The following is a 14,913-nucleotide window of genomic DNA, read 5'->3' on the forward strand; positions in this document are numbered from 1 at the left end:
GGTGGCACTTGTCTAACATGAAGATGGGGAGTACCAGCGCCGGTCCAGGACCGGCTCAGGAGCTGCAGGAGTGATAGTCCACGGGCCAGAGCCCAACATTTCACTGGTCAGCACCACTCAAGGTGACCAAACTTGCTTATAATTTTTGAAAAGATCCATGTCTGTAGATGATATTCTGGTATGATAACCTTCCTGAGTGGCAGCTGGATCAGAGTTACCACCTCCTTCAGAAAATTACATTTCAGATGCTGCTGCATATCCTGGTTTAGACTCATGTACAGGAAATCTGTCAATGTTTCACTATATTGTCTTTGGTATCATTTTAAAGGGGACCTTTAAAGCATTCATTCAAGCTAAGATGTGATACATTTCCTGAATCCTTATGGTCCTGTGAGTATTCCAGTTTTTGTATTTTGTGTCTCTGTGGTTCCTAGATGACACAGGGATAAAAGATAGTATATCATTTAGGTGAAAATGGTGTAAAAATGTGTGTTGTTTCTAGTTTAAAGAGCTGCAGTGACCTCTATGTTGGTCAGAAAGATTCACATCTTAGCTTGAATGAATGCTTAAAAGGTCCCCTTTAAAATGATACCAAAGACAATATAGTGACACATTGACGGATTTCCTGTCCATGAGTCTAAACCAGGATATGCAGGAGCATCTAAAATGTAATTTTCTGAACTTCATGAGCTAAATAACTCTGATCCAGCTGCCACTCAGGAAGGTTTGGTCACCTTGAGTGGTACTGATATCTGGTCTGGCCCATGGACTATGAGACGGGTCACTCTAGCGAGTGAAAGGTCACTCGTTCTCGCTACGTTTCAAGGTGGAACATTTCTACACCTTTTAGTGACGGTCTTAAGTCGAGGACACACCAACCCGACGTCGCCCGCTGTCGGCCGACTGCTGTGTCGCCTGGCGTCGCCTGTGTCGGGCTGGGTCGGCTAAAAAAGAAGCACTAGACACACCGCAAAGACGACACCCAACGGCAACTAGCACGTACGTTCTGCGCAGTCTGCGTTTCAATTTGATCCGATGTTTTCGGAGAAGAGCCGCCGGTCCGGGGCGCAGCAGGAGCTCACGTACAGACGTGATCGCCAGGTCGACCTGCCGTCGTCCCGGGGAGAAACCTGCAGCTCTGTGGAGAATTACTGCTGGCTGAAATAAATCATTTAGGAAGATAAATGTTGGTTTAATAGATGAAATCTAACAGTTGTAGCTACGCCTGTTAAGGAATTTGCTCCGAATATTTCGGGATTTCTGCCTGCCGGCTCCGGAGCTGATTTATGGTTCTGCGTTAAATCGGCGTAGGGTATGGCGTACGGTGCGCGTCGCCGCGTAACCTACGCCGTAGGCTCTGCGTTGGTGTAACACGGAACCATAAATCAGCCTTTATTCTGGCGTGATCTTGGCAACAACGGGGAAAACGAGTGATTATATACATTCACAGTGAATATTACGAAAGTAAAATATATATTTCTCGCTAGAAATGTAATCAAAACGCATTCTTATGCAGAAACTAACTCAAAATATTGATTTTATTCACAAAAAAAAATAAATGTCCGCCATGTTTTTTTGACAGACGCACCGACGCTCATGGACGGCCCCACGGCCGACAGACGGCTCGGTGTGTCAGGGCCTTAATGAGACCATGACACACTCTGGTCCAACTTCCTCCTGCTCTTCTTCACATGTTCCTCTGGTGAGGGGCGGAGCCACAACCAGAACACATGTCCAGGTTCTGGCCCGGGCTGGTCCAGAACCTCAGTCTGAGAAAAGGTGACCCGCCGGTGGTTCCGGCCAGCCCGTGAGTGGCTATAACTGTTGGACCAGACGGGCCTGAACCCCCTGATCTGGACCTGGGCTTCACCTCTCTCAGGTTAAACCGGCTCAGCAGAGTTCTGACACCGTGGTTCTGATCCGTTCTGATGGGTTCTGATCGGTGCTGAGCCGAGCATCCGTCTCCTCGGCCCGGGGGTGACCTGGGTGACCCGGAGGTTCTGGAGGACCAGAACCCCCAGAACCAGTCCCACCTCTGCAGAAACACTCAAACCTGCAGAGTCATGACTGGATCAGAACCAGAACCCTAGTCATGACTGCTGGTCCGGATCAGAACCAGAACCCCTCCCTGCTGCCGGGCCGGACCAGAACCAGGAGCAGAACCCTAGTCATGACTGGGCCGGGCCCGTGCCCGGGCCCCAGAACCAGAACCCCTCCCTGTTCCGGGGAGGCTGGTACTGCGGTACCGGTACCGGTCCCTCCCTCCCTGCCAGGCAGGGCCGGACCGGTTCTGATGAAAGCTCGACACCATCACAGCTGTCAATCAAAGCATCCTCCCTGGTAGAACCGGTCCGGCCCGGGTCGAACCCCCCCTAACCCGTCCCCCACCAGAACCAGAAGCAGCAGCTCTTACCTCAGGCGGAGGGTCGAACCGGGTCCCGCGGAGCCGCCATGTTGGGACCCCCTCTCTCCCGAACCGAGCCCCCTCCTCCGGGCCAGTCCTCCCCAGCTATCACAACACTCCAGTAACGGGGTTCGGTCAGAACCGAGCCCTGGTCCGGGTCAGAACCGAGCCCTGGTCCGGGTCAGTCCCCGCGGATCATCGACCTGGTACCGGCTCAGTGAACGGTCCGGTCCGGTTCTGCTGCAGCTAACTAGCAGGCAGCTAGCGCCGCCATGGAGACACGGGGCCGAACTGGGCCGGCGGTCCGAGCCGGACCAGCTGCAGGACCGAACCCGCCCGGACCGGGGGGGACGGGGGGGCTGGTACCGTGCTGGTACCGCTCACACAGACCGGGGAACCGGGTCGGCCTGCCCCTCCTGCTGGTACCGCTCAGTCCGCTGGTACCGTGCTGGTACCGCTCACTCACCGGGGCTGCAGAGCGCGCTCCCGACACCAGCGAGCACGAGCCTGGCCCGCGCGCTCTGGACAGCTGTTGGGCGCGCGCTCGGAGACGACGCTTCCCACAAAATGGCGGCCAAAACAAACCGAACAATCCCGAACCGCGGGAACCGAAGATGAGGGGGGAATTAAATGTTCTGTTTCAAGTTCAATAAAAATAAAAAAATAACACCCGAAAAAAAGTCCCCGAAGCTCTCCATGGGCCTCGTTTGTAAATTAAAAATGTTCAATTAAAAAAAAAAGACCCCGAAACACATTTTTTAAATTCAAAATTTTCAATAAAAAAAAAAAAAAACACCCGAAAAAGTCTCCCAAAGTGCCTTGTTTGTAAATTCAAAATGTTCAATAAAAAAAAAAAAAAAAAGAAACACCCGAAAAAAAAAAAAAAAAGTCCCCGAAGCTCTCCCCAGAACCACGTGACCGGGGACCGCGTACTGCTCACTGAAGCCCCGCGCATGCGCGCTCCTCGCGCAAGAACTTTTCTGGCCCGTTTTTAACTTACAACTTCACCTGCCGCTTTCACGAGGAAACGTCAGCTTTGGGGGCGTTTAAGTCAAGAATGATGCTGCTTTAAAAAAATAATAAAATCAGCACTTGACTTTAATACATTTGAAAAGCCGTGACTTTTAACTCCGTTTCTCACCGTCAGTCGAAGCATATTGACATAATTCAAGCCCTTAATGAGGCTGTTAAGATGCTGCTGGCGCCCCCTGGTGGCTGCAGCAGCTCTCTGCAGCAGCTCTGTTCCGACCAAAAGTCCTGCACCCGGTTCCTGGCCCGGACGGTGACACATCCAGTACAGCATTCGGTACCAACTCTCATGTCTTACATCAATAAAGTTACAACCAATCAAAAAAAACAAAGCTTTTATTTAAAAACAACCTTTTTTTTACTCAAAAGACAAAAGAAAACAAGCAGAAGAAACATGAGCTGAACAAACGGGTCAGAGATAAACATCTTGATACTAAGTTATATGGGGTAGATTATGAAAACAAAACAGCTCTGCCTCTCCCAGACACACCCCCAGAGTCTCCATGTGGCAAATAAAGTTTGGAGCTGAAAGGGTTTCTTCCTGCTGAGCGGCGTGAAACCTGACTCGTTGGGAAGACGGCCGCAGCTCCGGGACAAGTTCTGAGCAGCCGTCTAGAGGAGCAGGACTGGTGAGCTCCGGCCTGACGGAGGAGCGGGGGATCCCTACGGCTGCTGGGGAGATCCCTACGGCTGCTGGGGAGATCCTTCAACTATGAGGACGTAAAGTGGGGCGGGGCTTCACGTCCAGCAGGAAGGGTTGGTTGCGAGGGCGACATGTACAGCGGAGCTCCAGGAGAAGAAGGTGGATGAAACGTTGATCTCCGGTCCACGCCTCATTTCTTCTGTTTGGGTGGAGGTCTGAGAGAAAAGAACAGTAGTTTCAGCACATTGATCAGAGAAGCTCGGCCCAGCCGGCACACGGACTGAGTGTCAGAAAGACTGAGTGTCAGAAAGACTGAGTGTCAGAAAGACTGAGTGTCAGAAAGACTTGAGTGACAGAAAGACTGAGTGTCAGAGTAAACTTTCAGTTTGAGCAACTGGAAAACATCTAAAATGGGAAAGAGCTGTTGTGTGATCGACTGTACTCAAAGATTTAGCAAGAAATCTGAGTTATCGTTTTACAGACTGCTGAAAAATAATCTTAGAGACAAATGGATCGCTGCAATTCACAGAAACAACTAGATTCCAGACACCGAAACGTGGATTTGTGGTTCCCATTTTGTATCAGGTAATGTTGGATTTTTGGGTAGCTAACGTTAAACGGTCAAATCATAAAGTTCAGTGTCCTCATCACTTTAATTTCACCAACAAATCTTGCCTTGAAGTCGGACCAAGCGTCAAGACTTTTGTATCTTCAAGCTTTGCTTTGTGTATTTCCCCGGCGTAGAAATTAAGTACATATAAATATCAGGAAACTGGATTCGTGGCCAAATATTAATGTCCATGGACCACTGGTTCTTGGTAACTGTACCAAATATTAATGTCCATGGACCACTGGTTCTTGGTAACTGTACCAAATATTAATGTCCATGGACCACTGGTTCTTGGTAACTGTACCAAATATTAATGTCCATGGACCACTGGTTGTTGGGGTAACTGTACGGGTCACTGACAAGTCCAACTGACTTTAATTTAAGCTGATAATCAGCTGTTATCCCGTCTTCTCCACTAGTTGCGTTTGTTTTTACCACTCATTGCAGTACGGGGGTGGTCCAGTGGGGAAGTGACATCAATGCATTCCCCCTCTAAATAGTTAGGGGCGTGTCCAGCCTCCCCCAGGTCACATGATGTGGTGTCAGCTAGAGCTATAGCGGGGCTCACCTGTAGATGCCCACCACCACGGCGTGGTCCCTCTCGTACGGCTCCAGGGTCAGCTGCTCCTGGGGCTTCATGTTCTCAGAGCTCATCTTCTTCACCTCCGAAGCAAACACCGCCTCCGGCGCCGCCGTCGAGTCGATGCAGTTGGCCTGGACGAGAAGCAAGAGACCAGTTCAGATGGGGGAGGAGCTCGCCGCCTCACGCCACAGACTGTCAGCTGCAAAAACCTTTGTTACCTTAATGGAGATGACAAAATGTCCGCCGTTCTTCAGGAAGTTGTGAGCGTTCAGAGCGACGATCCTGGTCTGGTCGGGCTGGGCCACGTCAGCGAAGATGACGTCCACCATGCCTGGAGAGGAAGCAGCGGTCAGGACATGAGCTGCTGCTGCCGGACCAGGTCCGGGGCTACTTACAAGGCTTAGGGCCAGTCCCAATCCCCCCCCTACTTTCTACCACTAGCCCTCACCCACTACCACTAGGGTCCTTGTAATGTTCCCTAGGGATTAGGACACCACTTGCTACGTCACTGCGTGGTTTACGTTCGGGTACGTAAGCGACTGCGTAGATATGTTTGCACAAACGTCACACCATATCAGGAAGCCCAGAGATAAAAGCTGTTTTAATTTCAGCTGTAGCGCTGTTAATATGCCACTTTAAGTTTTAATATTTTTTCAGGTGTAAAAGTAACCGTTAAGATCCCCAACCTGGGCTCAGTTTATCCAAATAACGCCTGTTAAGAAATTTGCTACAAAGTTACTCATCTTTTCATTTTTTATTAAATCAGTTAAACTCTGCACGCCGAGAAAGAAAAAAAACCTCCATCTGCTGGAGATCCGGCCGGGTGCTGGAATACTTCCATCCCTGTACTTGTTTACTCACCGACCAGCATGCGGTACTTGTGCGGGTGCCGGGCGTCCTCGATGATGGGGATGATGTTGGTGCGTTTCTTGGCCACGTTGAGAAGGTCTCGGCCCGACCGGTGGGAGAACTCCACGGCGTAGACCAGCCCGTCCTGCAACAGCAGAGCCGTCAGCCCGACAACCACAACACCCTCACGGCAGTTCTACCTTCAACATTTACCAGCAGTATTCTACTCTCAACATTTACCAGCAGTATTCTACTCTCAACATTTACCAGCAGTATTCTACTCTCAACATTTACCAGCAGTATTCTACTCTCAACATTCACCATCAGTATTCTACTCTGAATGGGCAACATTACCATAGTTTGAAGTTTTAATGAAGGACATATTCCTGAGGACCGGGCGCTATGACTTATATACCACGTTATGCTGGATGTTTCTTTTAAATACAGTTCCACAATTATTGGAGTTGACTTCATCTCTATTAATAACCTTGGACAGACTTATTTCTGGTCGGTCCGGAGCAGAGCTACTCCTGAATAGGGCTGGGTTAAAATATTGAAAAATCGATGCATCGCAATTCTCCCCGCCCTAATTCAATATGGATTAAGCAAAGACTGAATGATTCACCTCCAGGCCAGTAGGGACACTGTTCGCAGCATTTTCTTAGATACGTGTTTTGTGGACGGTGGCTGCACGCAACCAAACAATAAAATGGCGATGATGGCAAAAGGAAAATCTTTCAGATCAGACGTTTGGACTCTGAACTCTGAATTTTGAATTCCCATTTAAAGAAGGAACACCAAAGAGTTTACATGATCTTTACGTTAAATTTTGATACAGACCTGTTTTGTGTTTTTACTTTTGTTCACAAGTGTTATTATGGTGCTGCTAATGTTTTATATCAGATGTGAGGTCTATTACAATGTCCAAGGGGAAAGAACTGTCATGCTTTTTTTATTTTAACTTTTGTACTACAGTACAAATGCACAAGTGAGCCATTATGGTGCTGCCAAGTTTACAGGACTGTCTCAGAAAATATGAATATTGTGATTTTCTGTAATGCAATTACAAAAACAAAAATGTCATACATTCTGGATTCATTACAAATCAACTGAAATATTGCAAGCCTTTTATTATTTTAATATAGCTGATCATGGCTTACAGTTTAAGAAAACCCAAATATCCTATCTCAAAAGATTAGAATATTCTGGGAATCTTAAACTGTAAGCCATAATCAGCTATATTAAAATAATAAAAGGCTTGCAATATTTCAGTTGATTTGTAATGAATCCAGAATGTATGACATATTATTATTATTTTTTTTTTATTTTTATTTTTTAAATTGCATTACAGAAAATAAAGAACTTTATCACAATATTCTAATTTTCTGAGACAGTCCTGTAATTGCTCAGTTCATTTCTATGTGAGGTAACATGCCACGTGTTATAGGCATGAAAATAAAAACAGGTATTTGTGTATTTCTACGTGTTACTGAATGGATATGGAATGGTGAGGTTGTTAACAATCCCCAGCCCTGCTCCTGAACCTCCTAGGAAGGTTGGGTGTTGTGACCCGGCTGGTGTAAGCGTGTGGTACTGACCGGGCCGACGATGTCGGACACGTGGGACACGGTGGTGCCGGAGGCGGCTCCCAGGTACATGACCTTGGCCCCGGGCTTGATGTGGATCTGGTCGATGCCTCCCAGGATGGCGGCTGCCAGCTTGGAGCGGAACGGATTCCAGGCCCGGTACTCGATTTTGGTCTCCCCCTCCTGCAGAGAGCGGGGCAGCGTTGATCAGTCTGACTACGGACCACACCGCAGAGCGGGGCCAGAGGACACTGAGCTTTACTCACCTCCACGTTCATCCTCTTCTCCCCGTACACGGACTCCCCCACCACCATGTTCTTGGTCACCAGCGCGTCCTCCTTCCCTCGGCAGATGAACACGCCTGCAACAGACCAGGACCCAAATCAGACGCTACACACCACGCTGGACTGGCCCTGCTTCTCCCCGAGACCGGACCACCAACCCACTCTACGGGGGAGGAGGGATCCAGGTCTCTCCACTCGACTGGAAACATTTCCCTCAAGTCCAGACTCAGATTGTTTAATTCTGAATTATTTAATTGGGAATAATTAATTCCGAACTAAAAAACATCATGTAACACCAGAGACTCTCAGAAACTCCTCCGCCCTGGAACAGCAGCTGGAGGGACATGTCATTACCCCATTAATGCTCATCACCTTCTAGTTCTAAAGTTGTACCAACCTTCATGCCTGTGTGGTTCAATCATGACCTTCCTCCCTGCTCCGAAGCCTCCCCGGCCCCCCCGGCCTCCTCCTCCGAAGCCTCCTCTGCCCCCCCTCCCTCTCGGGGTGCCTCTTCCACCTCCTCGTCCACGGAATCCTCCACCGTCTGGGGAACTGAACCCTCCTGGAAAAGAGGACACTTGTTTCCACACCGGTACCAACCAGACCTCTGTCCGTCTCAACTTGGACTAAAATGATTGTTGCAGGAAGCGGGTGAAAGCGTGGGCACTCACCTCTTCCTCCTCTGAAGCCTCCCCGGCCTCTGTCCCCGAATCCTCCTCCTCGGCCCCCGAATCCTCCTCCTCCACCGCGGCCCCCGCCGAATCCTCCTCCCCGGCCTCCGCCGAAGCCTCCGCGCCCTCCTCTGTCCCCGCGAGGACTGAAACCTGGAACAGAGAGGACAGAGATGAACTCGAGCCCCAAATACCCACAAGACAGGTTCAGGTTGTTAGGAATCTCTGGGACCGTATCAACCAGTGGTCTTCAACCCTGGTCCTCGATAGGAATGGGCGATATTTTACCGTTCACGATATATTGTCAAAAAATTCCCCACAGTAAGAATTAAGCGATAAAAACAACAAATTTCCGTTGATGACGTTTTTGTGTAACAAACATGGCGGAAGGCGGATCTGAGAGCGAGGAGCTCGTTGTTAAACGAGGCTCCAGCTCCGTTATCTGGAACTGGTTTGGATTTAAAAAGAGTGACGAGGAGCAAACATCATCTATTATATGCAGAGTCTGCAAAAACAAGGAAATTGTGTTACATTTTGATATAACGTTTGGCTATTACGAAAAAATTGCAATAGTATCTAATTTGTGGCATGTTCCAACCACAGGTTAATTTGCACATTTTATTTATATTAGATTATATCCATCACTGATTGGATTTTATTTTCAGTGAACTTTTATTTATTTGTCCTGTTTCTTTATTTATCAGGTTCTACTTTGTGATTTTATAAGCTAAGAAAACTTGAAGGACAAGGTACTTTTGATGTTTGCACTGTTATCCCACTGTTTAAGCCATACAGTTTGAGTAAATGTTGAATCTGTTCTTACATTTCAAACTTGTTTTATTTGAGTCGTTACAGTTTTGCAGTACCGGTGTAACTAATTTAATTGGTTTTTATTAATTCAATTTAATTGGTGTAGTTTAGTAGCATTTAGTATTCTTTTAGAGCAGTGATTTGGGGGCTCCAAAGACTGAATGTGGTGATGGGCCATGGTTGACCCCTGGTAGAAACAAACAGAGCGCCGGGCTGGAACTCTGCTCACCTGTCCCTGATTGGGTTCACGGCATGTTCTGTTTAAATTTAGGTGGGAATTTACAGGTTTCCTAGTTGGAGGTTTCAACTGGAACAAATCAAACTTTATTTGTATGGCACTTCTCATACATAAAAATGCAGCACAAAGGGCTTTACATAAAAACAATACACAAACATATAACGTATTGATTAAACCTGATTAAAGAGATGGGTCTAGAGCCTCTTTTAAAACATTCTCTGCGGCCCTGAGGTTCTCCGGGAGGCTGGTCCACAATCGGGGCCCATAGTAACTGAATGTGTGCTCTGGTTCCAACTTTTGGGATCGTTAAAAGGCCAGCACAAAGACCATTAAAATACTAGTAAAACTAGTAAAATCGACCGTGAAGCGCATGGAGAGCCAATGCAGCGATTTTAACATCGCTGCAGGAACTCCCCAACCTTTCATATGGGAACAGTCGGAGAAGCTGTGCTTACTATTACTCACAAGAACTGCTAGTGGGCTTTTTATTCAATGGATGAGGTGCGGCGCTGTTGGACGGGTGTATGTCGTAAACATAAACACGTTTATTTCAACTTTGCAACCTGTGACGTCGTTACCCGGTTCCAACATCACATTTCCGAGGTTCCGTGAACGCACCGGGTTAGGGCCACAGGCCACGTGGTTTTTAAGCGTTTGAAGAAATAACCCGTCCCGACCACGTGGAGAGGTCTCTAAAGTTACCCAGGTGTTGCCCCTCGAGGCCGGCGCGAACTAAAACCCCCCGGTTTACGTGATTTAACCCGCGGTGGCCCAGAACCCCCGGTTCCGAACCCTCTAAAGTGATTAGTTTGGTACAACCGGACCACGTGTCGGAGCCGCGAGGGCTCCGCGTTCACGACACTTCCGCTCACATAAACAACAATATAAATATAAATATAAACAACAGCACCGACATCTAAGCTCGTCCCTGCCCGGTTCTAGCTGATACGGCTCAGAAGAACCGACCATTCAAGGCTTTACTCGATCCAATAACAGCATGCGACGTGACGCAGAAACTAAAGGCTGATTTATGGTTCCACGTTACACCGACGCAGAGCCTACGGCGTACGGTTTGCGTCGCCGCGTAACCTACGCCGTAGGCTACGGCGTAGGCTCTGCGTCGTTTAACGCAGAACCATAATTCAGAGTTAAAAGCTGGACCCTCCGGCCCAGAGCCTTGGCCCCGGCCCGCTGCAGCGGTGTTACTGTACCTGGCTTCATGGTGATGGCTGTCTGGCTGCTGTTCAGAGTTCTGGTTCTAGTTCTGCTGCTGCTGCTGCTCCCAGCACCACCGGAGACCGTCTGTGGACCGACACACGTGCAGCGTCCGCTTGAGTACTGAGTGCTGCCCGGTGCTGCCGCTCCGGCGCCTGAGCTCACAGCGCCCCCTGCCGGACCGGGGGGGAACCGCCGCTCAGGGGGGGTGAAATTATAAGAGAAAGCCAAAACATTTACATACATTTATGGTTTTGATTGCTTTTGAATTAGTAGAAAACTTAATAGAGTCCAGATACTGATTAAATTCACAATGAAAAGTAAAAAAATAGGGTTTTTTGTAAGAATTTTGATTTGTGGATGTGGAATTTTGCGAGGATAATACACAAATTAATAATACATGTTTCTTTTGGCTTTGTTCTAATCGTTACATGGTCAAAAACACCAAACAACACATCCTTGCTTTCTGACACAAAATTACACATATCACTCCAAAAAGTTTGAACAATGGAGCACAGCCAGAATAAGTGAGTCATTGTTTTAGAATTTGCAGAACAAAAAGTACATTTTGAATCGATATTTCTTTTGAATCTTTTTACAATGTGATCATTTGTAGGATATTTTGATTTATGAATTAAATTAAATGAAATGTCTTTAACTTTGTTTGTCACCAGGTATTGGTTGGGTCAGAGCCAGACCTTCTTCCAGTTAATATTTTCTACATATTTATTCCAATATATCCAAGTTGATGATGCAATCAAAGTCATAAACACTTCTCGTCTCAAACTGAACATTTCAAACTGTGAGCTTCTGCCAGTTAAAGGATGTACAGACGTGTCAGGGATCCCCGTCAAGCATAAGGTTAGATATCTGGGTATTATAATTGAAAAAGACCAAAACTCTGAAATGATCTGAAAGTGTTTCATCTCTAATTGCCTCAGTCCAAAACAGATTTAATCTTGGGCTTCAGAGGGATTTGTCCATTACTGGATGAAGGCCTCTCCAGACTTATATGCAGCTATGTTTCTTGATGTTTCAAAAGACATATGCACAAAAATAGACAACATTTTATTCAATTTTATTTGGAAAAAGAAAATACATTATATTAAGAAAGATATGATGATAAACAAGTTATGCTTTGACGGCCTTAATGTCTTAGATTTCACTTCCCTAAATGCTTCCTTCAAGGTCAATGGATCAAAGTTTTCTTAAAAAATTCAAACTCAATTTTGAACTTTATTACTGCCCATGTGTTTAATTTATTAGGAGGACTACATTTTCAGCTCGGATGTAACTACAATATTCCCAAATTACCTGTGAAACTATCTAACTTTCACAGCCAACTTCTATTATCCTGGTCCATGATGTACACACTTTCTCTCCCCACAAATATTTCATTTGGAACAATCAAGATATTAGATTCAAAAACAAATATTTATATATTAAGAGATGGGTTGATAATAATGTTTTACTGGTTAGTCAACTATTGAATAACAATGGTCACTTATTCACTTATGAAGAATTTCTCTCAGTGCTAGAGAATATTCAGTTGTGTTTGATACAATACCAGACGTTAGAAAGTTACTGTGTTTTGCTCCTAAAGGTAGAAATTGAAATATTCCAAGGTTGAATCCTGATGACATATATATATGTTATTAATATTTGTCCTTTACTAACTGATAAAGCTATGAATCATTGCATTAGATATATTATACAGAGATATTGTTCTAAACCTGCAGCAGTTTTCTATCTATGGCAAAAATAAGAACTTTATTGATCCCACATAGGAGTAATTCATGTTATATCAGCTATAGAGAACAAGGTAGTGCCGAAAAACAATATATATATCCCCCCTCACAAAAATAGAGACATATTTTTTCATCAACAAAACTAATTTAAAAATTTTCAAATAACAAAATAACATATTTGAACCATTTTTAGGACAATAAAGTAACTGAAAAAATCTAAAAGAAATGGCTCAAATATGTTATTTTGTTACTTGAAATGTAAAATATGTTTTGTTGATGAGAAAATATGTTTCTCTATTTTTCTTATTTTTGTGAGGGGGGATATATATTGTTTTTCTGCACTACCTTGTTCTCTATAGCTGATATAACATAAATTACTCCTATGTGGGATCAATAAAGTTCTTATTTTTGCCATCTGAGAAAATGAAATATATTATATTTGGTGCCTAACTGTTTCCCAAGTATATTAGTGCGTGTGTGAATGAATAAATGAGACGTAAACCGTACATTTCTTTGTAGAAAGGCGCTTTATGAAAATAAGTCCATTTACTTGTATTAGTTTACAGCGCAGTCTTGAACATCCAATATGGCGGCGACGTTGACGTATCGCAGCAGCTCCATGAGGCGGATACGTATACGTCATAACCGGTATGACGGCCACGTGCTTCCGGGCTGAGCGCAGAGTTATCAAACCGGTGGTCGCTGTTCCCGCCCCCGAGCCGAGGATCAGATCAGAGATCAGCTGTCACTCAATCGGGCACTCCGGTAAGTCTCTCACTCCGGAGTCACGTGGTCTAGAAGGTTTCACCTCAGTCTGGACCTGGACCCGGACCAGGACCCAGTCCCAGTCCCAGTCCCAGACCCGGACCCGGACCCGGACCAAGACCCAGACCTGGACCGGACTGAGCAGCACCTGAGAGCGTCACATAAACAGCTAGATATCCGTCGTCAAGGTGAGTCACAATGTTGTTATGACAAACATGTGCAATATTCTTTCACTCATACATTTTTATAGTGTATATATATTTATATTTCCTGTTTCTTATTTTGTTTTTACATAGCCTTTTACATGTGTGCACTTTTATGGAGCTGCTGCTTAATCTCATTATATTATTATAATGACAATAAAGGCTTTCTATTCTATTCTATTCTATTCTATTCTATTCTATTCTATTCTATTCTATTCTATTCTATTCTATCTTGATGTTTCTGAATACACTGAACACCTTTAAAAACAAACACCTGCACTGTTTCCTCAACTTCTGATCAACTTCTGATCAACTTCTGATCAACCTGAAACACCAACATGTTACTGCAGATGTATCAGTTAAATCTCTGAATATATCAAAATGTGAAGGAGATGCTGGTGGAGTTTTGTCTGGAGACAACAGTTGTAGATGTTATGTCTGTGTGAAAACTGCTCCACCTTTGTCCGGAGACATGAGTGTTGGTGGAGGTGGAGGTTCCTCCGTGGAGCTGCAGGGGGAACAGCTGCACCCTCAGATAAGCAAACCGTCTGTTCCTATCCCAGTTAACAGAGCTCTCTAGCAGAAACACCCAGACCACAGCTCCACCAGCAGCTCCACCAGCAGCTCCACCACACCAGCAGCTGCACCAGCAGCTCCACCACACCAGCAGCTGCACCAGCAGCTCCACCAGCAGCTCCACCACACCAGCAGCTCCACCACACCAGCAGCTCCGCCAGCAGCTCCACCACACCAGCAGCTCCAGCAGCAGCTCCGCCAGCAGCTCCACCACACCAGCAGCTCCAGCAGCAGCTCCACCAGCAGCTCCACCAGCAGCTCCAGCAGCAGCTCCACCAGCAGCTCCACCAGCAGCTCCACCACACCAGCAGCTCCACCACACCAGCAGCTCCACCACACCAGCAGCTCCACCAGCAGCTCCACCAGCAGCTCCACCAGCAGCTCCACCACACCAGCAGCTCCACCAGCAGCTCCACCAGCAGCTCCAGCAGCAGCTCCACCAGCAGCTCCACCAGCAGCTCCACCAGCAGCTCCACCAGCAGCTCCAGCAGCAGCTCCACCAGCAGCTCCACCAGCAGCTCCACCACACCAGCAGCTCCACCACACCAGCAGCTCCACCACACCAGCAGCTCCACCACACCAGCAGCTCCACCAGCAGCTCCACCAGCAGCTCCACCAGCAGCTCCACCAGCAGCTCCACCAGCAGCTCCACCACACCAGCAGCTCCACCACACCCACCCGCTCACAGTCACAAGAATC

General features: G+C 46.7%; 2 protein-coding genes across 2 annotated transcripts in view; both read right to left on the reverse strand.

Annotated features, from left to right (window-relative positions):
• Positions 1–2,915, reverse strand: part of LOC133424937 (dual specificity tyrosine-phosphorylation-regulated kinase 1B-like) — an 84,356-nt gene extending 81,441 nt beyond the window's left edge. The window contains exon 1 of the mRNA XM_061715544.1: positions 2,414–2,915. The gene's annotated coding sequence lies outside the window, so the exon portion shown is untranslated. The remainder of the gene's footprint in view (positions 1–2,413) is intronic.
• Positions 2,916–3,753: 838 nt separating this feature from the next.
• Positions 3,754–11,008, reverse strand: LOC133440830 (rRNA 2'-O-methyltransferase fibrillarin-like). Its single transcript, XM_061718152.1, has 9 exons — positions 10,919–11,008; positions 8,660–8,812; positions 8,386–8,550; positions 7,971–8,065; positions 7,717–7,887; positions 6,131–6,263; positions 5,488–5,600; positions 5,255–5,400; positions 3,754–4,291 (listed from the first exon to the last, which is right to left on the reverse strand). Exons 1-9 carry the CDS (start codon positions 10,926–10,928, stop codon positions 4,267–4,269), a joined length of 1,011 nt encoding a protein of 336 aa, XP_061574136.1. The 5' UTR covers positions 10,929–11,008; the 3' UTR covers positions 3,754–4,266.
• Positions 11,009–14,913: the final 3,905 nt, after the last annotated feature.

Source organism: Cololabis saira, chromosome 3 (genome assembly GCF_033807715.1).
Source record: "Cololabis saira isolate AMF1-May2022 chromosome 3, fColSai1.1, whole genome shotgun sequence".
NCBI classification, from domain to species: Eukaryota; Metazoa; Chordata; class Actinopteri; order Beloniformes; family Belonidae; genus Cololabis; species Cololabis saira.

What these genes read in the sequence shown, in the direction of transcription:
- LOC133440830 (XM_061718152.1), bottom strand. An exon ending in AGGCTTCAGAGGAGGAAGAG is followed by an intron (nt 8,551 to 8,659) that starts GTGAGTGCCCAC and finishes CCTCTTTTCCAG; the next exon opens with GAGGGTTCAGTTCCCCAGAC. An exon ending in CAAGTACCGCATGCTGGTCG is followed by an intron (nt 5,601 to 6,130) that starts GTGAGTAAACAA and finishes CTTCCTCTCCAG; the next exon opens with GCATGGTGGACGTCATCTTC.